This window comes from Ovis canadensis, chromosome 7, assembly GCF_042477335.2.
Source record: "Ovis canadensis isolate MfBH-ARS-UI-01 breed Bighorn chromosome 7, ARS-UI_OviCan_v2, whole genome shotgun sequence".
Taxonomy (NCBI): domain Eukaryota; kingdom Metazoa; phylum Chordata; class Mammalia; order Artiodactyla; family Bovidae; genus Ovis; species Ovis canadensis.
In genome coordinates this window covers 30342315-30369045 of record NC_091251.1, presented here as the reverse complement: position 1 = coordinate 30369045, position 26731 = coordinate 30342315, and the positions used below count along the sequence as shown (strand labels likewise).

At 37.4% G+C, this 26731-nt stretch overlaps 1 protein-coding gene across 5 annotated transcripts in view; it reads right to left on the bottom strand.

The window, feature by feature from the left end:
• Positions 1 to 26731, bottom strand: part of LRRC49 (leucine rich repeat containing 49) — a 155074-nt gene that overhangs the window by 38631 nt on the left and 89712 nt on the right. For all 5 annotated transcript variants that reach the window (XM_069595530.1, XM_069595531.1, XM_069595533.1 and 2 more), the window contains 3 exons: positions 23816 to 23963; positions 6651 to 6734; positions 3066 to 3226 (listed from right to left, as the gene is read on the bottom strand). In XM_069595530.1, the coding sequence (XP_069451631.1) occupies positions 3066 to 3226; positions 6651 to 6734; positions 23816 to 23963 (393 nt within the window). The remainder of the gene's footprint in view (positions 1 to 3065; positions 3227 to 6650; positions 6735 to 23815; positions 23964 to 26731) is intronic.

Genomic DNA, 26731 nt, shown 5'->3' with positions numbered 1-26731 from the left:
CTATTTAAAAGTAGCCTAGACCATATGATCTATCATTTCTTTCTTTTGACATTATACTTGAATTTTTAAATTCCTTATCTTTGATCCTTTATTTCCTTATTCTTTCTAAGATATTTAGCTTTTCTACCGATATACCTGTAACAAACCTTCAGTGTATTAAAAAACAGAGACATCACTTTGCTGACAAAGGTCCATAAAGTCAAAGCTATAATTTTTCCACTAGTCATGTATGGATGTGAGAGCTGGACCATAAAAAAGCTGAGAGCTGAAGAATTGATGATTTTGAATTGTGGTGCTGAAGGAGACTCTTGAGAGTCCCTTGGACAGTAAGGAGATCAAACCAGTCAATCCTAAAGGAAATCTAACCTGAATATTCACTGTAAGGACTGATGCTGAAGCTCCAATACTCTGGCCATGTGATGCGAAGATCCAACTCATTGGAAAAGACCCTGACGCTAGAAAAGATTGAGGGCAGGAGAAGAAGGGGGTGACAGAGGATGAGATGGCAGGATGACATAACTGACTTAATGGACATGAGTCTGAGCAAACTCCAGGAGATAGTGAAGCACAGGGAAGCCTGGCTTGCTGCAGTCCATGGGGTTGCAAAGACAAGACTTAGTGACTGAACAACAACTGATATATCTTGTCACTCTGTACTCCTGGAATACTCACTCAACAATTCAGACTAGCTGCTACAATTTCATGGGTCTATAACTTCCTTTAGTTCCTCAGAATTTTCCTTCAACATCTCAACACCTCCCCAGTTAGCTCCCTAGTATACTTGAAAAATGTAGAGATATACCATGATTTTTAAAGTGATGATTTATTATCTTACAAATGTTAATCCTATTGAAATAAACAACTTAAATGCCATTTGAAAAAGACTCTTAACTTTCCATTTAGATTAAATGATTTTAAAGCTCATGTGTATGAACAAGTGTGTGAGAATTGAAACTTTGAAAAGAATAGTGAAAGCATATTTCCCTTACTAGATATTAAAACTATAAAATGACAATAATCAAAATAGTGTGGTATTGGCATTAAAACAGATAAGTAGGTTAGTGAAATGGAATAGAAAGTTCAGAAATATATCCAGTATTTATGGGAACTTAATATAAGATGAAAATGACATTCCCGTTACAAAAGAGAATAATTTAATTGAGGAATGCTATTAGAAAACTGACTAGTCAATTGGAATAAAATCAAGTTAGGCTCTTACCTAACACCATGTATAAAAATAAATTTGATGTATTAAAGAAGGAATTTTAAAACCTTATTAAAATTTTAGAATAAAATTTATAAGGTCATTTGGATAAACTTGGAACTAGGAATCCTTCTTAAGGAAGACAGAAAAAATATTTTTAAAGAAAAGATAAACCAGATAGAACTAATGGGTAGCATTTCATAAATCTAAAGCCCAATGAGATAAAGTTTTAATTTTATAAAGTATAGTTATATACAAGTAGAATTATTTTGACATTTAAATAATATTAAACAAAGTTTCAGGGCAATGTAAGTGATATATCCATTATATAAGTTATCACTTAATTAAAATGTTAATTCTTGTTTCCTTATTTTTCTAGCTGAAAGATCTGAGAAACTCTACATGTGGATACCCAAGTGAGGTAAAGGAGGTATGCTGGTCAATATAAATTAATCTTATAACTAAAACTGCTAAAGTATATTTGTCATTAAAATATATGTCAAACTCTAACTACAGGAAATTTCCAAAATATTATTCTAAGTCCTTTTAAATGACTTGTTGATTACACTCTTCATAAATGGAAAGCTGAAAGAATACTGGCTGAAAAGCTAAAATAAAAGCTATATTATATTTAGTTTGAAATGTGTTTCAGAATTTGGTTAGGCCATTAGATAACTGTGCATCAAATGAAACAAAACTGAAGTGCATTCTATCTTTGATATATATATATATATATATACACACATTTTTAAATGATAAACAAACTATGAAGTTATGTATGCTTTATATTCCTCTCATTGACTTGATTCTAGTATGCCTTTATGAGCAGAAGTGAAATATGTTAAGCCTAGATAGTGTCCTCAGATTTGTTCATAAACCAAGGGATATGTGTTATATGATTTGTATGTCATAGAAGGAAAAGGCTGTGAGCCACTGGAAAAGACAGATACTATAGACTGCAACTGGAGTAACTACTTATGTTTTATGCCAAATTGCTTAACACTGATAGTTAAGGAGTAAGGATTTGTGCTAGCTACTGGGGAAACAACAAAGGTTAACACAACCAGGATTTTACATTCTAGTGGGGAAGACAGATACAAAACAACTATTTATGTTGTTGTTCAGTTGCTAAGTTGTGTCCAACCGTGAGACCCCATGGACTATATAGCACGACGGGCCCCTGCGTCCTTCACTGTCTCCCGGAGTTTGTTCAAATTCATGTCCGTTGAGTCGGTGATGACATCCAGCCGATCTCATTCTCTGCTGCCCTCTTCTCCTTTTTTCCAACTACCCAGTGGTTAATTATGCTCATAAGTGCTAACAAGGGGAAGTGCAGAGTACTGGGAGAAAAACAGGTATCTGATCTAGCCTACTGTCTGGGAAGTCATTAGGAAAGACTTTTCAGGGGAAGTGAGGGTTGAAGTCAAGACCTCCAGGCTGAAATGCAGTTAGCCAGGGCAGGGCGAAGGAAGCAGGGCAGGGGAGAATAGATCTCTTTGTAGAAGAAGGGTTCTAAGGTAGGAAGTAAACAAATTGGCAATCACTGAGCCTGCAGCACAAGAACAGAATGGCTGATACTATGGGACAAGATAGGTAAGGTGGGTAGATGGCCTTACAGGCTATAGTTAAGTAATCTAGATTTATTCCTAAGAAAAACAAGAAACTACTAAAGGGTTCTTAAATTAGGGGCAAGCTTATATTTTCAATATTTCCACCTTAACTTTTAAAACCTATTGCTAATTTCAGTAGGTTTTCTTAAGAAAACTATTTTAAAATAGTTAAATGTAAAATATTTCCCCATTTCTGCTCCAAATTCATTTCTCCAAAGATACTAATATCCGGAAAGAATACCACTGCATACCCCGCTTCCTCTGGAAATGTAGAGACGGTGCTTCCATCGTTCTGACAGTGGTCCTGAGAGTCAGAATCTCTTCTATCTTGATTTATAGCGATACTGGTTATTCGATGTTGTTGCAAGTCCCAATTTCGAGCTACATTGTTAATTGTTAACCTTTTCTTCTCCTATGAAAAAATTCATTGTGACAAGAATTACATAATGCAATTTTTGTAGCAGGAGAATCCAAGGAGCATATTGTTTGTACTACTTATCACATCTTTAAGAGGAGTCAATTACTTAAAGCAGCTACCAAATAGGTATTCTAAAACATGGTATAAGCAACCTTTGTTCAACCTATGCATTCAAACATCTCAAAAATGCTCTAGCATTCTTAAAAAAGTATATACAAATAACAATTACTCCCGTTGGACATAAGAAAATTCACTATTTGCAAGTTTAACTTGACGGAAATTGATATACTCAAATGTTATGGTGGCATGTGTGCTAAGTCGCTTTAGTCATGTCCCACTCCCTGCAACCCATGAATTGTAGCCTTCCAGGCTCCTCTGTCTGTGGACTGTCCAAGAAAGAATACTGGAGTGGGTTTCCATTTCCTCCTCCAGGGGACTCAAGTGTTATGTGAAGTTTAAATTATGTCTTTGTGCTTAAAGATAGTAAGAAAACCTGACAACATTTTAATCTTTTTAACCAATAATTATGGCAAATATGGTGGAGTGATCTCGGAGGGAGGGAGAATGGAGAGATTGATCAGCATTTTAAGCTTCACAGCATAAATTATAATGTCTGAAAATTAACAAACATATATAGACTATTAAAAGAAATTGTACTAGGTTGAAACATTTCTAGATAACTAGTAGCATCTTAGATTATCCATTATCAAACCTCGTAACTCAGATGGTAAACAATCTACCCGCAATGCAGGAGACCCGAGTTCAACCCCTGGGAAGGGAGGATCCCCTGGAGGAGGAAAAGGCAACCCACTCCAGTATTCTTGCCTGGAGAATCCCATGGACTGAGGATCCTGGTAGGTTATAGTCCATTCGGCCACAAAGAGTCGGATATGACTGAGCAACTAACACAGCTTCTAAGTGGTATGTTGATTAAATCAGAGTCCTGAAAATAGACACCTCCCCTTTTATCTTTACTCAGAGAACAACCATCTAGTGAAAAGTCATGGTGTGATACTGCCCCTCTTCACCTGCTCCCTTTGGAACCAGTGAAAGCTGTTGGGGAGATTCTCTGCCCATTCCCCCAGTGCATCCGCACATGTAGAATACTTCTGTTTACATCCACTTCTTAGCCTGTCTAAAATTTTAGGCGTAGAAATGGCACTGAATAGGAATGAAAACTGGTGACAAAGCTTAATTAAAACTAAACATTTTTAAAGTTCTATTTCTGCGTTTAAAAATGTCTTTAACATGGGTTCTTTTTTCTATTGCTTGGTATTTGAAATTTGTTTATATAATTAAATGGGTTCCACTTAGTATGTGTATACTTCTGAGACTTCTTGACATTTTATGTATGTCCTTATCTAAAGCAAGTAGGCATTTGACATTCTACTATAAATTTTTCCCCCAAATCTATGATAAGAAGGCATCTTATCTTAAAGGATTCAATTTCAATTATTTGCAGATGACTTGGGACAACCCAATTCTTAATCTACACAATACCATGACTTTCACTCAGTGCCAAGGCTATTTTGAAAGAGGCAGGGGCAGGGAGTTAATGGCAGATGGCTATCATGCTGACACCATGCATGTGGCTTTCTGGCTGACTTGCAGTTGGCAAAAATAAATATTCTTAATGAGATAGATGTAGCAGTGCTTAGAAAAAAGGCACAAAAGTTTACACCAATCAGTATGTTAAATTTATAACAAGATACTCTGAAAATGCAAACACTTATCTATACCAATCCCAAAGTTAAGCTTTCTTTAGCTGAGTTGTTAAAATCAGATCAACACGAGGCTGACAAAGAAAATGGGTATTTTCACCGAGGTCAAGAAAAGGGAAGATATAGTTTAAAACAAGAGTGCAATCTGGGGTCAGGTGGGGATCACTGGCTGGTTAGAGGGGCCAACAAAGGCTCTCAGTGCCTGTGGACCAGGAAAAAGAAGAACAAAGGAAAGACAAATATTCTATCAGGCAAAAGAGGGTTCCCCCCCAAAAAAAAATTTATGTTCAAAGATCATGGATGCATCTAGCATATTAGTACAATCACGACTATAACTAGAGGATAGTCTGTCGAATTTGTGTTAAAGTGATAGTTATTTTAGAAGATGCCAACTTTCAGCTTCTGCCACTTGAGTCTATTCTTTATAAACCAAGCAATACCACACCAGTGTATGTCATCACTATCACTTCCATTCATTTTAAAGATTGAAAAGAAAACAGAAAGATAGAAAAGCAACAGGACTAAAGATGGATGTCTATACACCCTTCCTGTCCCTCAGAAACAGCAGTCCCCAACCTTTTTGGGTACCAGGGACGAGTTGAATGGAAGATAATCTTTTCATGGACCAGGATGGGGCAGGTGGTTTGGGGATGTTCAAGTACATTGTATTTATTGTGTGCTTTATTTCTAAATTATTATACATTGTGATATATAATGACATAATTATACATCTCACTGGAATGCAGAATCAGTGGGAGCTCTAAGTTTGTTTTCCTGTAACCAGACAGTCCCATCTGGGGGTGATGGAAGACACTGACATCTGAACTGAGATGGGCGGCTATAAACACAGATGAAGCCTCGATCTTTCCATCTTTCGCCTGCCACTCACCTCCTGCTGTGTGGCCCAGTTCCTAATAGAGGAGTTGAGAAGACTTGGGACCAAGTTTGTTTTGTTTGTTAATTTAGTTGTTTTCACAAAGTAAAACACACAGATTCAAATGTACTTTTCGATCAGTTCTGACAAATGCATAAATATTACCCTGTAATATTTCCATCACCCCAGTAAATTCTCTTGTTTCCTAAGTTTGCTATATACAACTTTGTTATCCAGAAAACCTTTTAAGGACAGTAATATCTGATATGCTAAATCTTTTAAAACAAGTTCAAAAAAACCTTTAATGTCTATACTCCTCAAAATCTTTACCACCTCTCTATTGGAGAAGCTAACGGAGATTTTTTTTTTAATTTAAAAAGCCATCACTAAAAAATAAACCCATGTAGCAGAGCTCATTAAAATATATCACTAAAGATGACAGTTTACTACAGTGGTTTCCAAAATGAAATTTAAATGCCAGGAGGATACACAAGGTGATGTACTGGTGTGGAAAGAAGGTTAACTTTTGTTTTATATAGGTACTTTAATCTCTTCCTTTTATAATTTCTCATTTTCACATTTATTTTATAATGTACATTATATTACATTATATTGTATTTCAGAAGTACAGGTTTTTTATGTTTTAAGGGTGTCTGTTTATTAAAAACACTATCAGTAGGAATGAAAAATTTGCAGTTTGGAAACCACTTTTCTAGCTGATTAGCAAGCTAGCTTCAGTAGGTTTGAGAGTGTGTGTGTCTGTGTGTGTCTGTGTGTGTGTGTGTGCGTGCACATACATGAATGCAGACACCAGAGATAATACCTTAAGCAAAGATTGCTTATGACTTTCCCGCTTCTTCTCTTCCTCTTTTTTGGCTACAACAGATGCCATACGCCTTTCTTCTTCCTAAAAGAAAAATGTAAAAAAGCATTGTTAAGTATTTAACCTTTTTTGATGCTAAGTATCTTCAGTTCTCCAAGTCTGATTTTCTTTGTGAGAGCCATACTACTTGCTAATAGGAAATATGCCCTCAAAGAAAAAGTCAGTATGTTCCTCTTTATTTTCTTCTTCCAACTTAATTTGAAAAGAAAACTGGGCATTCTTAACTCTACTCCCAACTCTTGATGTGAGATAAACCTAAATAATACAAGAAAAAGACTGAGAAGAGAAAGGAGAAAGGGGGAGCAGGGGGCTTCCCTGGTGGCTCAGTGGTAAAGAATTCACCTGCTAATGCAAGAGGCATGGGTTACGGGTTCAATCCCTGGTCCAGGAAGATTCCACATGTCATGAAGCAACTCAGCCCATGTGCCACAACTATTGAGCTTGTGCTCTAAAGCCTGGGAATGCAACTGTTGACCCTACGTGCCACAACGACCGAAGCCTGCACGCCCTAAAGCCCACGCTCCGCAACGAGAGAAGCCACTGCAGCGAGAAGCCCGTGCACCACAAGTGAAAGTGCCCCCCTCACACAACTAGGGAAAGCCGCGAAGGCAGCCAAGATCCCGCACAGGCATGAGCGAGTGAGATCATTCCAAAAGGCAGCGGGAGGCAGGACTGTGCAACTTTCCTCTGTACTGTAGTTCTACTTGGAGATTTTTAACAAAGCTTTTATCATGAAGATGAAAATCATACTTTTAACAATCTATTTAATCTATTGTTGCAAGGCAGAGTTTTTTTAAATGACAATACAATTGTGAAAGCTTTTTAAAAATTTCCATGGATATTAATAAATTATTCTCCATAATATCATTACTTTGTTTTTAAGTTGATTTGGCCAGTCTAATTTCTTCCATTCTAAAAACTATGAAACTTTATTGTAATAACATTACAGTTTAGAAAAACTTTTTAAAAATCAGTCATAATCCCAAAACCCTAACTCAAATATCATAATTTTTCCATCACATTATGATATTCACTATAAACAAAATTTTAAATGTTGCAATCTGCATACACAATCTGCATCATGATTTTTCACCCTAAGGATTGGCAAATTTTAATAAAGTAAATTATAGGCATGTAGCTCATAATTTTTATTATCAAAAGATTTGTAAGCATTCAAAATGATGTCATAATTTGAGAAAACAATTTCTTCATGAAAGACAAACTTGAAAATATCTTCAGAGACAGAAAACTATAAAAAGTAATTCAGTACATTTGAAGGAGAACATTTTCAGAAATACAATTTACAAAACCTGAAATTAAAAATTTAATGGAAGTGAGTTGAAGAATGGAATGCTCTCATACCACCCTATAATTGCCAGTCATAGCTCTTAACCTCTTTCATTTAAATTATCTCTGGTACTACCTCTGCTCTTGCCTGCAAATAGACAGCTCCATGAAGGTATGGACCATATCAGCTACCCAGCATATAGTAGATATGCAGTAAATATATATTCAAAGAATGAGTCATTAAATGCACATCTCTATGACTGTGACTGTGTCAGTTGCTCAGTCACGTCCAGCTCTTTGGGGCCCCATGGACTGTAGCCCTCCAGGCTCTTCTGTCCATGGGATTCTCCAGGCAAGAATACTGGAGTGGGTTGCCATTCCCTTCTCCAAGGGATCTTCCCAACCCAGGCATCAAATTCAGGTCCCCTGATTTGCAGGCAGATCTGAGCCACTGGCTCCTGATCTGAGCCACAGGGAAGCCCACAACTGTTCAATAATTTCCTAAAAGTGAAATCATTAAATCAAATGGTAGACATATTTCTAGGGCTTTTGCTGTGTTTGCAAAAGTACTCCATAAGTGTAGTACTAATTTACATTTCTACCAGAAGTTAACATTTGATTTAAAATATAATGGATAGTCACAAGAGATGTTCACCAAATATTCCTACTTCTTCCTACATCCTGGCCATATAGTGAGATGGCACTTCATGTCCTCTTGAAGTTAGGTGAGGTCATGTGAATTGCTTTGGCCAATGTCGTATGAACAAAAGTGATATGTGTTACTTCTGGGTAGAAAATTTCAAGGACAATGTATGATATAGCTATTTCCTCTCTCACTTCTGGTACAGAATTTGCAAAGCTCCAGAGGATGGGCACTTTGAAGGCCTTGGTAGTGGAATGAGGACAACACAGAGTAAAGTTCTCAGACCATACAAAGTGGACAGATGGACAGTATGAGCATGAAATAAACTTTGTTGATTTAATCCATTGAGATTAGAGAAGTTGTTACTGTAAGATGGAGAAGCTCTAAACAGCAAAAACAAGACTTGGAGCTGACTGTGGATTAGATCATGAACTCTTTATTGCAAAATTCAGCCTTAAACTGAAGAAAGTAGGGAAAACCACTAGACTTTTCAGATATCATCTAAATCAAATCCCTTATAATTATACAGTAGAGGTGACAAATAAATTCAAAGGATTAGATTTGGTAGACAGAATGCATGAAGAACTATGGACAGAGGTTTGTAATGCTGTATAGGAAGAAAAGAAATGCAAGAAGGCAAAGTGGTTGTCTGAGGAGGCCTTACAAATAGCTGAAAAAAGAAGAGAAGCAAAAGGCAAAGGAGAAAGGGAAAGATATAGCCAAGTGAATGCGGAGATTCAGAGAATAGCAAGGAGAGATAAGAAAGCCTTCATAAGTGAACAATGCAAAAAAAATGGAGGAAAACAATAGAATGGGAAAGACTAGAGATCTTGTCAAAAATATTAGAGATACCAAGAGAACATTTCATGCAAAGATGGGCATAATAAAGAACAGAAACAGCAAACACCTAACAGAAGTAAAAGAGATTAAAAAGAAGTGGCAAGAATATACAGAAGAACTATAGAAGAAAGGTCTTAATGACCCAGATAACCACAATGGTGTGGTCACTCACCTAGAGCCAGACATCCTGAAGTGTGAAGTTAAGTGGGCCTTAGGAAACATTACTATGAACAAAGCTAGTGGAGGTGATAGAATTCCAGCTGAGCTATTTCAAATGCTAAAAGATGATGCTGTGAAAGTGCTGCATTCAGTAAGCCAGCAAATTTGGAAAACTCAGCAATGGCCACAGGACTGGTAAAGGCCAGTTTTTATTCTAATCCCAGAGAAGGGCAATGCCAATGAATGCTCAAACTACCATATAATTGTGCTCATTTCACATGCTATCAAAGTAATGTTCAAAATCCCTCAAGCTAGGCTTCAATGGTACTTAAACTGAGAATTTCCAGATATTCAAGCTGGATTTAGAAAAGGCAGAGGAACCAGAGATCAAATTGCTAACATCCGTTGGATCATATAAAAAGCAAAGGAATTTCAAAAACATATCTACTTCTGCTTCATTGACTACGCTAAAGTCTTTGACTGTGTGGATCACAACAAACTGCAAAATTCTTAAAGAAATGGGAATACCAGACCTTTTAACTGTCTCCTGAGAAACTTGTATGCAGGTCAAGAAGCAACAGTTAGAACTGGACATGGAACAACTGACTATTTCAAAAGTGGGAAAGGAGTACATCAAGGCTACATTTTGTCACACTGCTTATTTAACCTCTGTGCAAAATGCCAGGCTGGATGACTCACAAGCTGAAATCAAGATTGCTGGGAGAAATATCAACAACCTCAGATATGCAGATGATATCACCGTTATAGCAGAAAGTGAAGAAGAACTAAAGAGCCTGTGATGAAGGTGGAAGAGGATAGTGAAAAAGCTCTCAACATTCAAAAACTGAAGATCATGCCATCTGGTCCCATCACTTCATGGAAAACAAATGGGGAAACAGTGAAAACAGTGACAGATTTTATTTTCTTGGGCTCTAAAATCACTGTGGATGGTGACTGCAGCCATGAAATTAAAAGACACTCACTGGAAGAAAAGTTATGACAAACATAGACAGTACATTAAAAAGTAGAGACACCTTTTGCCCTTATAGGTCTGTATAGTCAAAGCTCTGGTTTTTCCAGTAGGCATGTATAGATGTGAGAGTTGAACCATAAAGAAGACTGAGTGCCGAAGAATTGATGTGTTTGATCTGTGGTGCTGGAGAAGATTCTTCACAGTCCCTTGGACAGTAAGGAGATCAAACCAGTCAATCCTAGAGGAAATCAGTCCTGAATATTCATTGGAAGGACTGATGATGAAAATGAATCTCCAGTACCTTGGCCACCTGATGTGAAGAGCTGACTCACTGGAAAAGACCTTGATGCTGGGAAAGATTGAGGGCAAGAGGAGAAGGAGGTGGCAAAAGATGAGATGCTTAGATAACATCACTGACTCAATGGACATGGGTTTGAGCAAACTCCAGGTGATAGTGAAGGACAGGTAAGCCTGGTGTGCTGTGGTCCATGGGGTTGCAAAGAGTCAGACACAACTCAGTGACTGAACAACAGCCTAGAGCATCCTGATCAGCGTATACATTATAATTAGAATTAAGGAAAGTCAAAGAGGCACGAAAATGTATTCTAGGGTGTGAGCCATTATAAATGCTCCCGAAAACAAAGGACTTAGACTAAAGAAGTAAATAAAAAATGCACAAACTATCTCAGAGTTAAAAAGGTAATCAGAAATACATCCACTGGAAGACTCAAATTTTTAAAATGAGGAAATGAACACTCTGAGAAGTTTAGTACCTTATACAAGGTCAAAGCCAGGATCAGAACCAGCGGTCATTTGTGAGAAATGGGGTTTGCACGTTTATAATCAGGATATAATTATATGTATTTTACTGGTTTTAGACAGATGAAAAAAGCGAGGTCAAAATTTAGCAGTAATCTGCCATACAATTTAGTTGTTTAAAAGGGAATGAAAATTTATATGATTTTTGGTGAATTTAAAGTACATTTTACAATATGGAAAATAGTTGTTCTTAATGTTTAAAGACTGAACAGAGGTAATGAGGAGAAATAAACTAAATAAGAAATTCAGAACCTTGGTTCCTAGTTTCATAAAATAGCTGAATTAATAACCACATTAAACTCTTTTGTTCAGTAGATGTTGATTTAGTATCTATTAAGTATAACCTGTTTCAGAAAAAAACTTTTTAAAAGAACAAAATATATTGATGGTCAGTTGTCGACTTGTGTATTGAATGTGAACTAGAAACAGATTGGTTATTCAAAGAGCCAATTTTAAGCAGTACTGGAAACTGTATGGATCACGTACTATACATACTTAACAGATGATTTCATTAGATTTGCAAAAAGAATTTGAGCTTCTATTAAAGGCAGGAGGACTTTAAAAGGAAAGCTAAACCCAGGAAAACTGGATAGATGCCAAATCAATTCAAATATTGAATGTTTAAAAAATTTATACATATGATGACTGTATTTCAGCCCAAATAATTACAGAGTAACTAAAGTTAGAAACAAAAATAAACACCTCTAATTGAAAAGATAAGCTATAAATTTGTTGGTAAGAAGGAAAAAAATTGTAAAATTCAGGTATCTTCATGATAATAATCCAATTTCTGGGACAAAAATAATATTCTTTATGTAGCAAAAAAGAGATCTACCTCACCTGAAAATAGATATATACTTTCCTCATTACTGTGGTTTGTCATGAAGACCTAATACAGAAACAGGTTTAAATTAATTAAGAAGCATAGTGATTTAATGGAGAAGGAAATGGCAACCCACTCCAGTGTTCTTGCCTGGAGACTCTCAGGGACAGAGGAACCTGGTGGGCTGCCGTATATGGGGTCACACAGAGTTGGACACGACTTAAGTGACTTAGCAGCAGCAGCAGTGATTTAATGGGTATTTAATAACTTACATTATACACTCTTAGCAGACTTCTAAGGCTCTAAAACAATGAATTTATTATATGAGAAGACATTTTGCTACAAAATAAATAATAGCAGTCCTAATATAATCAGCAATTTATTATGTGGAATTTTAAAAACAATGGCAATGTGGGTTTTTTAACCATATACTTTAAATAGTTATACAAGACATTGTTTTCCTTGACTACACTAAATATTAAAACAGATTAAATTACAGAGTTTTATCTAGAGGAGAATGTTCCTTATTTTTCTTTCAATCATTTTTTCTTAACAGAGAAAACAGATGTTTCCAGGGTCATAGTTAATGTCAGAATGAAGATTAGAAGCTATATCACTTGACTTCTACTGGCCTATGGATAATAGTCATATTATACATTCAGTTCAGTTCAGTTCAGTCACTCAGTCGTGTCCAGCTCTTTGTGACCTCACGGACTGCAGAACGCCAGACTTCCCTGTCCATCACCAACACCTGGAGCCTACTCAAACTCACGTCCATTGAGTCGGTGATGCCATCCAACCATGTCATCCTCTGTCGTGCCCTTCTCCTACCTTCAACCTTTTCCAGCATCAGGGTCTTTTTCAATGAGTTGGTTCTTTATATCAGGTGGCCAAAGTAATGTAGTTTCAGCTTCAGCATCAGTCCTTCCAATGAATATTCAGGACTGATTTCGTTCAGGACGGACTGGTTGGATCTCCTTGCAGTCAAGGGACTCTCAAGAGTCTTCTCCAACACCACAGTTCAAAAGCATCAATTCTTAGGTGCCCAGCTTTCTTTATAGTCCAACTCTCACATCCATATATGACTACTGGAAAAACTATCGCTTTGACTAGACTGACTTTTGTTGGTAAAGTAATATCTCTGCTTTTTAATATGCTGTCTAGGTTGGTCATAGCCTTTCTTCCAAGGAGCAAGCTTCTTCTAATTTCATGGCTGCTGTCACCATCTGCAGTGATTCTGGAGCCCCCAAAATAAAGTCTCTCACTGTTTCCATTGTTTCTCCATCTATGTGTCATGAAGTGATGGGACTGGATGCTGTGATCTTAGTTTTTAGAATGTTGAGCTTTAAGCCAACTTTTCCACTCTCCTCTTTCACTTTCATCAAGAGGCTCTTTAGTTCCTCTTCACTTTCTGCCATAAGGGTGGTGTCACCTGCATATCTGAGGTTATTGATATTTCTCCCGGCAGTCCTGATTCCAGCTTGTGCTTCATCCAGCCCAGAATTTTGCATGATGTATGCTACATATAAGTTAAATAAGCAGGATGACAATATACAGCCTTGATGTACTCCTTTCCTGATTTGGAACCAGTCTGTTGTTCCATGTCCAGTTCTAACTGTTGCTTCCTAACCTGCATACAGATTTCTCAGGAGGCAGGTCAGGTGGCCTGGTATTCCCACCTCCTTGAAGAATTTTCCAGTTTGTTGTGATCCACACAGTCAAAGGCTTTGGCATAGTCAATAAAGCAGAGGTAGATGTTTCTCTGGAACTCTCTTGCTTTTTCGATGATCCAAAGGATATTGGCAATTTGATCTCTGGTTCCTCTGCCTTTTCTAAATGCAGTTCAAGCTGGAATATCTGGAAGTTCCTGGTTCACGTACTGTTGAAGCCTGGCTTGGAGAATTTTTGGAATTACTTTGCTAGTGTGTGAGATGAGTGCAATTGTGTGGTAGTTTGAGCATTCTTTGGCATTGCCTTTCTTTAGGATTGGAATGAAAACTGATCTTTTCCAGTCCTGTGGCCACTGCTGAGTTTTCCAAATTTGCTGGCATATTGAGTACAGCACTTTCACAGCATCATCTTTCAGGATTTGAAAAAGCTCAATGGGAATTCCATCACTTCCACTAGCTTTGTTCGTAGTGATGCTTCCCTCCTCCATCTTGTTTGCAACCCCCATACTATACATTAGGGGAGAAAAAGCCAGAACAGGATAGGTTATACCACCATAATAACTTTAAAACTCACACTGGCTTACAATTAGAAAAGTTTGTTTCTTGATCATGCAAAGAACACCTCAACTGTTCTCCATGTAGTAGGCTAAGTGTTCCTAGGTGCTATGACTTGATGGCATCTTCGACTCAATATACGCTTTCACAATGACCATCACATGGGAGAAAAGCCCAGAAAATCACACTTTGGCCTTTAGATGCTTCTGTCTGAAAATTATGTACATTACTTCTGCTCACATTTCACTGACCGAAGCAAGTTGCATGACCACGTTTAACTTAAGGGAAATGGAAATATCATCTTTCCACCTGGAAGATGTAAGAACACACTGGGGGGATTAATAATGGCTACCACAACAGGACACTCACTTCCACCTGGATAGGCTACTTCATATTTTGGAGAACAAATTGTAAACAAGTTCCTATGAAGCCAAATATATGTGAGTTTGAGGTGGAAACTTTAGATACTGTGTCCATTTCAGAACTGTGAGAACAGCACCTGCATTCACAAAATACTGCCTCGGAAATAAAAAATTCTGGGAGGTGGAATTTTCTATACAATGGTCCTTGTTCTAGTCCTTCAAAATATGTCTATTCTAGAACTGCCATACGACCCAGCAATCCCACTGCTGGGCATACACACTGAGGAAACCAGAATTGACAGAGACACGTGTGCCCCAGTGTTCATCACAGCACTGTTTACAATAGCTAGGACATGGAAGCACCTAGATGTCCATCAGCAGATGAATGGATAAGAAGCTGTGGTACATATATACAATGGAATATTACTCAGCTATTAAAAAGAATGCATTTGAATCAGTTCTAATGAGGTGGATGAAACTGGAGCCTATTATACAGAGTGAAGTAAGCCAGAAAGAAAAACACCAATACAGTATACTAATGCATATATATGGAATTTAGAAAGATGGTAACGATTACCCTATATGTGAGACAGCAAAAGAGACACAGATGTATAGAACAGTCTTTTGGACTCTGTGGGAGAAGGTGAAGGTGGGATAATTTGAGAGAAGAGCATTGAAACATGTATATTACCATATGTGAAACAGATCGCCAGTCCAGGTTCAATACATGAGACAGGGCACTCAGGGCTGGTGCACTGGGATGACCCAGAGGGATGGGATGGGGAGGGAGGTGGGAGCTGGGTTCAAGATGAGGAACACATATACATCCATGGCTGATTCATGTCAATGTATGGCAAAAATCACCACAATGTTGTAAAGTAATTAGCCTACAATTAAAATAAGTAAGTTAATTTTTAAAATGTGTCTATCCCTTCCTTTTTTGTACAGTCATAAAAATATTTGAACACTACTGGAATATCTTCTCTGTCAATGAATTGTGCTAGGTTTTCTGGAAATGTTTGTTTGCATTCACCTTTTTAAAACTAATAGTTCAGGGGTAATTTAACAAAAAAAAAAGTGAACTATTGTCCATTTTTCTAAATTCTCTATTTCTATAAACGAATATTGTTTTAAGCCATATTAACTTCAAATAATCATATTTCATAATTAACTCAATCTGAACGTATCAATTTCAATGCAAGTCTTTTTCACACATGCTAATTCTCTTTCCCCCAACTCTGCATTTGGCTGAGAACTGTCATGTTTGTTGTTAAGAAGTTAAGTCTAGAATTTTCAATTTATCTATTTTTTATCTTGCTAAATTCTGCTTATATTTATAGATTAGAAGTCGGCAAAGTTTTTATACAAAGAGCCAGATAGCAAGTCTATGAAGCTTTGTGATCCATATAAAATCTCCAGCACATATTCTTTTTCTTTTTCACAGTGCTTCACAAATATAAAAACAATTCACAGCTTGAGAGCTATGAAAACAAAAAACAAACAAACAAACAAAACAGGCTGTGGGATGGATTTGGCTCACAGGCTGTAGTTTGCCAAACCTTGTTTTATTTTATTTGTTTTTATTTTTATTTTTTAATTATTGAGCTTCTTTTGGATTCTGATTTGATCAACTGGTATATCAGGATTTCTAACTTCCCTAGTTTGTCATTTATATATTTTATTAGAATAATATAATGCTCTCAACTAGTCAGTACTTAAACATGTTCAAGAGAATGAGAGTGAGCAAAAAGCCTCAGAGCACCCCAGTACAGATTTCTCTGCAGGTTGGCCATTAATCCATTACTTTCTGTTCTGTAGGTATACTCGAATCACAAATCCACTTAACTATGTTGTCATACAATTTACTCAATGTGCTATCATAAAAGACTTCACTCAGTGCTTCGCTTAGATACCAAAACACTGTCTCTCTATAGTGTTCATCTGAGAAGGTCTATTTATAATATCTAAAATAGTAGCCTAATTTTGTCTGGCACAAATTATTTTTAGTGAACTAATACTGCCTCCTTGTGATCAATTCCTTAAGTACTCACAAATCATCTAAATAATCCAATTTAGATTTCTTTCTTAATCTACATTCAAGTTTATTGTCATAATTTGCCACAATATTTTCTCTATCCAAGATAAAAAGAGAGATTAGTTTATTTTACCTTTTAGCTACTCTACTATTCTACACTGCTTTCCAGATATAACTTTCAAAGGCCTAGCAATGTATTCACTACATTTATTCATTGCCCTAGATCAAAGATTGGCAAATTCTAGCCCACAGATCAAATGCAGCATGCCATCTGTTTTTGTAAATAAAGTTTTATTGGAACACAGCCATGCTCACTTTTATGTATTGTTAGTGCCTGCTTTTACTTTACAATGAGAGAGTTGAATAGATTTCAACACAGACTGTATATCCCCCAAAGCCTAAAATATTTACTATGAGGCCCTTTAGGCTATGTGCTCAGTTGTGTCAGACTCTTTGTAGCCCCATGGACTGTAGCCCTCCAAGGCTCCTCTGTCCATGAAATTTTTCTGGGCAAGAATACTAGAGCACGTTGCCGTTTCCTACTTCAGAGGATCTTCCTGACCTAGGGATTAAAACTGCATCTCTTAGTCTCCTGCATCGGCAGGCAGATTCTTTACCACTAGTGCCACCTGGGAATCCCCATAAGGACATTTAGCCCTGAATAGGTCCGGATTCAAACTTTTTATTCACCTATCCAGCGCTTTATTTTCACTTTATTAAAAAGTGAAAATTCACTTTATTATTTCACTTTATATCTACTTCTTCTCTTTACTGACTAAAAGTCATTCTTCCCAACATAGATAAGAAAAGCAAAATAGGAATAGAGGCCAGCAACTCATGTTATCTTGAGATCCCATATTATCTCTTGCCATTCTTCTAGATCAGACCCCCCCAGAAGCTCTTATCCTGACTAACTCTGCTTCTCATTTTATCACTCATCCTATCTTTCCCAATTTGTCCTCTGGGCTGCTACTCAGACAACCTTTTCAATAGGCAAATCCAATTTAAGTATCTTAAACTCTTCAAGAGTTTCCTACTATATTCAACACAAAAATTTAAACTCTTTCTTATGGCATAAAACACCCTCTTCATGACTCAGCTCTTACTGGTCATGCATCTCTTCTCATCCTGCTGCTCTTCTCGCCTATGAACACTCAGTGCTCAGCCATGTTGAACTGCTCTGAGTTGCTATATCCTCACACCCCTCTGCATTTTGTGTGCCTTCTCTCTCTCCAGAATACTTTCTTACTGATATATTATCCTTTGTCTCTGGCCCTCTTCAAGTCTCAAGTCAAGTATTTTCTCCTTTGGAATTTTTTCTATTTCTCCAGTATACATAGGACAGCTTTGTTCTTTGATATCATGGTGCTATGTGTGTGTGTGTGTATAAACATACACATATCTATTTTTCAATCAATTTTATCTAACTAGTTTATCACTTTGCATTATAATCTGGCTGCATGCCTGCCTCTGTACTTGACTGTAAGTAACTTGAGGCTGTTAATTGCAATTCTGATCTTGTCATCTCTAGAGTCTAATACACACCCTAGTGCAGAAACTCTAAGGTGCCTAAGACTTGTCTTAGGAATTTTTCATGGTACCACTCACTAGGTCAGAAAAAATATGTTATAGCTCTGTTTATTAAGTAGTTAGTAAACAACAAGATTCATGTTCTAGCAATTTAGTGAAAGTCGCTCAGTTATATCTGACTCTTAGCAACTCCAATGGAGTACACAGTCCATGGGATTTTCCAGGCCAGAATACTGGTGTGGGTAGCCGTTCCCTTCCTCCAGGGGATATTCCCAACTCAGGGATCGAACCTAGGTCTCCCTCATTGCAGGCAGATTCTTTTATCAGCTGAGCCACCAGGGGATCATTTCAAAAATAATAATTTAAATAAAAATATCATTATTGAATAACTATAATAACTTACTAATGAAATGTGTGTACCTGTAAGGCATTACACAACTTCTCAAATATGAGAATTAGATTGGATACTGTCATCCTCATTTCCTGCTCTACACTGACTTTAGTATTTGTTTTTATCACAACAGTCACTGAAAGCTCAGCTTTGCCAGGATATAATGCCATAGAGAGAAATATATTGTGACCTAACGTTGAGATGGTAAACTACCTTAAGCTAGTAGTTTTCTCAGGGTCTCACAGATACCAAATCTCATTGCCTTTTGCTTGAAAATTAAAAATACTCCACAACACCCCTGTGAGTTCACTGCAGTATCTTTGGCACACAGTGGGGAACCATAACCACAGTATACACAAGTTCATGAGGTGTCTATGTAATCCACTCCAGGTAGAAAACAGTAGCTACAGAACTGGTATCAATACAATTTTCCAGCCAGATGGTAAATATTTTAGGGTCATAGGCTACATAGTTTCTTTAACAACTACTCAATTTTGCCAGTGTAGCATTAAAGCAGATATAAATACATAAGTGAGTGGACATGATTGTGTTCTAATATAACTTTATTTACAAAAACAGGTGGCCTACTCATGGGCTACTGTTTGTCAATACTAGCCCAGGTTGAAAAATCTATAGAAAATCTTTTACCAGGTGTATTCTTTACAAATTAAAGTTACTAAAAAGGTATAAACAAAAGGTGAGACAAAATACCATGAGTCTATACTGATATGAATAAGTTAATAAATTGAAACTTTTATGAGGCACAGAATTACAAAAGTGTGATAGTATGATTTATTGTAAGAAATACATGTTTGATCTTCATCCCAGTTTCTGGTTCACAGCTCCTCAAACCCTAGGAATTTCCTAAGTGTGTAGAGTGATAAAAGTGTCTATTGTTTCATTAATGAGATGACTTTTGGACCTCATCTAATGATGGAGGCTGGTTGCCAGGAGAACCAACCAGGCAATTAAGAAGGTTGGAACTTTCCATAGCACCCCCAGAGAAGAGGAGCTGAAGGTTGAATCAATTGCCAATAGCCAATGATATAATCAATCATGACTATTTAATGAAGCCTCCATAAAAAATCCAAAGGGACAGGTTCAGAGAACTTCGGGGTTGGTGAAACCTGGACATCTGGGGAGAGTGGTATGCTCAGAAGCTCTTTGGCCCTTCCCACCAAGCCCTGTGTATCCCTTTCATCTGGCTGTTTCTGAGTTATATCATTTTACAATAAACTGGTGACCTAGTAAGTACTAGGTTGGTCAAAAATTTCACTCCAGTTTTCCCATAAGCTGTTATGGAAAAACCCAAATAAACTTTTTGGCCAACCTAACAGTTTCTTCCAGTAGGTCAGAAGTACAGGTAATAACCTGGACTTGTTACTGGCGTCTGGCAGAGCAGGGAGGGTACACGTGCAGTTTTCCAGACTGAGCCCTCAACCTGTGGAATCTGATGCTATCTCCAGGTGGATGGTGTCCAAATTGAATTCTTGAACACTGAGCTGGTGCTCTGAGAATTTCTTACTGGAGGTGTGAGAAACCCTGCCCTCCACATTGGAAATTTAACCTCAGAACACCAAAAGAAAAGGGAATGGGAATAATTTCATATGCAGAAGGCTCGCAGACACCATCTTAAAGTAAACAACATCAATAAAGATATACATATACATTGCAGAACACTCAACAGGATACAGTAAGAGAAATGCAAAATCACTGGTGTGATATTCAGGCCAAAAAGCTATAACTATTAATTGATCATTAGGAAACATCAACTAAAACCTGAATTAAGGGTCAGTCTATAAAATAACTGACCTGTAATCTTCATAAATGTCAGTCATGAAGTCAAGGAAAGACTAGGACACTGTTCAGGAAATATGGTGGCAACAGACACCTGCAAACAAAATGCGTCTTTATGCGGTGTGTAATTCCAAACTGGGTCATTCTGCCCCACAGAACAGTATTAATATGATTGGTAAGATGTGAATGTGCTGTGAGGATTAGACACTAGCAATCATTCAATGTTTATTTCTTGACAGTGTTGGTTATGCTGTGTTTACATGAGATAATGTCTTTGCTTACAAGATATACCATGAAGTATTCAGAGCAGTTGGGGAATTGAGTTAGCAGCTTATTCTCAAATCATTCAATAAAACAAAGTTCTTTGTACTGTACTTACAACTATTCTGTAACTTTGAGATTATTTCCATTAAAAAATTTTGAATTTCTAAAATTAACAGTGGAGGAACAGATGCGCAAGGATTGCTGCTCTATATTTAGCGGAAGAGCTGGCCCTCTCCCATCCCAGGGGATTTTCCTCATCTCCTCACCCAGCAAGCACATTTTAGGGAATGTACAAGGACAATGATTATAGATAGTATTGCTTGTTCTCCCTTATTTCAGACATGAAAGTGAAAAGTGTTAAGTGCTCAGTTGTGTTAGATTGTTTGCGACCCCATGGACGGTAGCCCACTGGGCTCTTCTGTCCATGGAATTCTCCAGGCAAGAATACTGGAGTGGATAGCTATTCCCTTCTCCAAGGGATCTTTCTGACCCAGGGATCAAACCCAGGTCTCCTGCATCACAGGCAGATTCTTTACTGTCTGAGCCACCAGGGAAGCCCATTGATCCCTGGGTCCAGAAGAGCCCCTGGAGAAGGGAATGGCTACCCGTTCTAGTATTCTTGCCTGGAAAATTCCATGGACAGAGAAGCCTGGCAGGTTACAGTCCATGGGGTCACCAACAGTTGGACGTGACTATGACTGAACAACGAATACAACTTTCCTTTTATTTAAGGCATGGAAAGGGCAAATTTTACTCAACCCCAAAGTCTTTACTGAATTTTACTTTACTATATTCTTTACTATATTCTCAGCATTGTATGAGATAGAGAAGGAAAGAAAATAAACATGTATAGAACAACTCCATGTATCAGGCAAGGAAGATGAAGAATGGCTTCTGCCCTTAAGGACCATATACATTAGCTGAGTAGACAAGACTGACATAAATTTACTATGAGAAACGCACCATATAATTACTAATTTATATAAATGGGTCAGCTTCATTTCTCACCCTGTTCACTGCAACCCCAACAGGAAAAGAGTACTAAAGATCCTTAACTAAGAAAGACAAGAAGATAAGAGCAAAAGTATGAGACAGAGCGGCCAGTATAGATCCAAGCAAACTGAGAAGACAAAGAACCTTTGCTACACGCTGGAGCAGAGACAGAGTTGGAACCCTAGGAGATTCCTAGTGTTTACGAATTCATCAATACTTTGCCTGTTAGTCACCATGATGTCCATAATATTCACTTCAGTTCAGTTCAGTCGCTCAGTTGTGTCCGACTCTTTGCGACCCCATGAATCGCAGCACGCCAGGCCTCCCTGTCCATCACCAACTCCCAGAGTTTACCCAAACTCATGTCCATCGAGTCGGTGATGCCATCCAGCCATCTCATCCTCTCTTGTCCCCTTCTCCTCCTACCCCCAATCCCTCCTAGCATCAGGGTCTTTTCCAATAAGTCAACTCTTCACATGAGGTGGCCAAAGTACTGGAGTTTCAGCTTCAACATCAGTCCTTCCAATGCACACCCAGGACTGATCTCCTTTAGGATGGATTGGCTGGATCTCCTTGCAGTCCAAGGGACTCTCAAGAGTCTTTTCCAACACCACAGTTCAAAAGCATCAATTCTTTGGCGCTCAGCCTTCTTCACAGTCCAATTCTCACATCCACACATGACCACTGGAAAAACCATAGCCTTGACTAGATGGACCTTTGTTGGCAAAGTAATGTCTCTTCTGCTTTTCAATATGCTATCTAGGTTGGTCATAACTTTCCTTCTAAGGAGCAAGCATCTTTTAATTTCATGGCTGCAATCACCATCTGCAGTGATTTTGGAGCCCCCAAAAATAAAGGTAGAAATGTGAATGGCACACACTGTGAAACCAGTGGACAGGCAATGAGTCAACTGGCAACTGAATAAACCTAAATGATCACTCAGAATCCACATCAGGGCATTTGCTGGCTTTCCAGTGGTTAGGACTCTGTGCTTTCACTGCTGAAGGTACAAGTTCAATCCCTGGCTGGAGAACTAAGAAACCAGCAGACACAGGATATGGACCAAAAAAAAAAAAAAAAAAAAAATCCACATGAAATTAGCACAGTCTAAAAGTAAGAAAACAGTGGAGGTTTAAGATATTTTTCTAGGTCAGAGATTATCAAACTGAGATCATTAACAGATATTTTCTCTTCCAATAAATTTGGGATGCAACAAAACGAATTCAGGCAAGTTTCTTTATTACAGAACTTCTTAGAGGCTAAAGCATGCTTGTGTGCATTGTACACCTCAAAGGAGGAGCACTCTAAGCAGCATTTCACTTAGCTCAGGAGCCGTATCAAAACTCCTACTGTGAACAATGTCTACCATGGAGACAGAATGAATAGAAAAGGAGATACTTCGAGAAATATAGCATCAAAAGGAATAATAATAATAGCTGCATATTATGTTTCCTGGAAGATTCACGCTGTTCTAAGGTTTAGTACTCACTTTTATCTTGACAACAATCATATGACATACTTATGATCCCCATTTTACTTTCAGGAAAATTAGATAGAAAGGTTAAGTAAACTGTCAAAGGTCATACGACTAGAAAATGGTTAAGCCAGGATTCAGACTCAAGCAGTCTGGCTCCAGCACCTATCTTAGCCATTATACTATGTAACTTACCAATGAAATCCTTACACATCTATTCCAAAGTAAACTGTTAGCTGGACATTAAGCAAGAATGAAAAACAAGCATGGTGATTAATTTAAACAGAAAGCTAGGAACTTAATTCAATGAAATTGGGAATATGGGTAGGAGGTAAAAAAGAAAGTTTGTCATTATAATTATGAAGTATATAGTCATGATAATCCATAGATTGTTAAAAATCAGCATTTTAAGCAGAGATTGTGCACTCTAATTCCCTAGCCCATGCTAAGTAACCAATGCGGCGAGCACTTGGGAAGCGCTCCCACTCACTGTGACTCTCTTCATGTCTAGCTGGCGCAGCTGCGTCATATTCTGAAGGACTGTGTGCTTGTACCATGACTCTTGAGCTATGGGATTGCCATCAAAGGTAATGTCGGAGAGAGAAGTGGAGTCCGCGAGGCAGCAAACACTCTCAAAACTGAGGAGAGACAGACACCAGCCGATTACTGCAAGCCCTTCAAATAACACTTTGTTTTGTTTAACATACATTATTTTTTAGAACACCTACAGAAAACTGAGAAGACAGTTCAGAGTTCCCACATGCTCCACACCAAGTTTCCTCTATTATTAACTTCATGAATTAGTATATTTTTTACAATCAATGAACAAATATTGATATATTCTTACTGACTCAATATTTTACCCAGAGTTCTTTAGTTTTCGTCTAATGCCCCTTTTCAATTCCAGGACCCCATCCAAGATATCACATGACATTTAGTTGTCAGGTCTCCTTAGGCTCCTCTTGGCTGTGACATTTTTGATAACCTTGACAGTTTTGAGGAGCACCGATCTATTATTCTGTAGGCTGATCCTGTATTGGAATTTATCTGATTTTTTTCATGATTAGGATTACAGTACATACTATTAATGAATATGACACCATTGTTGAAAGTTGACCTTGATCACCTGACTGAAGCAGTGTTTGTTAGGCTCCTCCAGTGTAAAGTTACTCTTCTCTCCCCTTCTTTCCACACTGAACTCTTTGGGGGGAAGTCGTTATGTGCAGCCCATACTGAGGGAGTGGAAGTTCAGTTTCCTCTCACTGAGGGCATGGTATCTACATAAATTAATTGGAATTCTTCTTCCAAGGAAGGTTGTCTTTTTCTTGTTTATTTATTTGTATTGGGTTTCTATCCATGGACATTTCATTTCATTCTTTGGGTTATAATCCAGTACATCTTTATTTTTTATTGTTCAATTTGTTCCAGTTTTGGCTGTTGGAAGCTCTCTCAGTTGGCTCCTATGTCCCTTTGACATACCCCTATTAACATGGATTTTTTGGTTTTTCTAAGCACTTCCTTACTTTCCAGCATTATAAGATTCTCTATTGTATATTTCCTACTCTAGTCTTAGCATCTGCCATTTCTTCAAGAAGCCATGGTTTCCTTTATTGGGAAATGCCATTAGAAACAAAGATCTGGTGGCAGGTGTACTATTTACTATGAGGTGTCATTTCTTTTAGGCCCTCTGATGACAGAGCAAGGAAATATATGCATGTATACCAACCTGTGTATATATGTATATTTTTTCTCTAACCATCTGTGTCTATATTAAGCTAAACATGAGTTCAAACTGAGGTTTCCAACTCTATCACCAAAAGGATCATTGTAACCTCTCCCCTTACTTACCTGTAAATTCCTACTCCAACCAGGAGAAATCTGGCTGTCACCATCTCTCATCCATTTAATTATTAATTCCAGAATATACGTATAGTGCTATGAGAATTTTCAATTTGTTGTACCCCCTTGGGAAATCACTTTATTAACGAAAGCATAATGATAATGTGTAATTCCTTTTGCATCTAGTCTTACAGACTCATTTCCAAAGTTACTTAGGTTAGCACCTTCCCCTGCCACTCTTCCTTGCTCACACCTTCAAGAAGGTTGTTCCATACAATTGAAATGTGGTTACATTCTCCTGTTATAGTCTATAGTCATTTCTTCCTGGGATTCTCCAATCTCCTAAATTATTTTTTAATATGCATACAGTAAGGTTCACTCTTTATGCTGTAAAATTCTGTGAATTTCGACAAGCACGTAATGTCATGTATCCACCAAGAAACTATCATGGAGCTAAAAAATTCCCCATTTAACCATCCTCCTTTCTCCCTGAATCTCTAGCAACCACTAATCTTTTTATTGTCTATATAGTTTTGCCTTTCCAGAATTTCATATAGTTGGAACTATATAGTTTACAGCCTTTTCAGACAGACTTCTTTCACTTAGCAGTATGCAATTAAGGTTCATCCATATCTTTTTGTGGCTTCATAGCTTCCTTAAAAAAAAATCACTCAGTAATCATATTCCATTTTCTGGCTGTATCACAATTTGTTTGTCCATTCATCTACTGAAGACATCTTGGTTACTTCCAGTTTTCAGCGATTATGAATAAAGCGGCTATAAATATTCATCTTCAGGTTTTTGTGTGAACATAAATATTCATCTCAATTGGTTAATATTCAACAGTGCAGTTGCTGGATTGTACAGTAAAACTATGTTTAGCTTTGTAAGGAACTGCCAAATTGTTTTCCAAAGTAGCCGTACCATCTTGAATTCCTATTGGCTCTATAGTCTTATCAGCATTTCATAAGTGTCAGTTTTTTCTTAATTTTAGCCATTCCAATAGGTGTTCAGTGGTCTCACAGTTTTAACATGCAACTCCCAAAGGACAAAGATGCTGGCATTTTTTCATATGCATATTTGCTATCTGTATATCTTCTTTGCATTTTCAGTTCTCAGGTAGATTTGTAATTGTTTCCTTATTGCTGAATTTTAAGAGTTCTTTTTCTTATATCATGAATATGTCTTTTATCAGAATATGTTTTGAAATATTTCTCCCAGTCTGACTTCTTTTCATTTTCTTAACAGTGTCTTTTCTAAGGCATAACTTTTTAATTTTAATATGTCCAACTTATCAATTTCCTTTTTCATGGATCATAATTTTGGTGTTGTATTTAAAAACCTACCAAACCCAGGGGTGCCTAGATTTTCTCTTGAGTTTTCTTCTAGAAGTTCAATAGTTCTGTGTCTTATATTTAGGTATAATCCACTTTGAGTTAATTTTGCAATAGGTATAAGGTCTACATCTAGATTCATTTTTAGATGAATACTCAGTTGTCACAGTGCCATTTATTGAAAGGACTATTCTTTCTCCATTGAATTGCCTATGCTCCTTTGTCAAAGATCA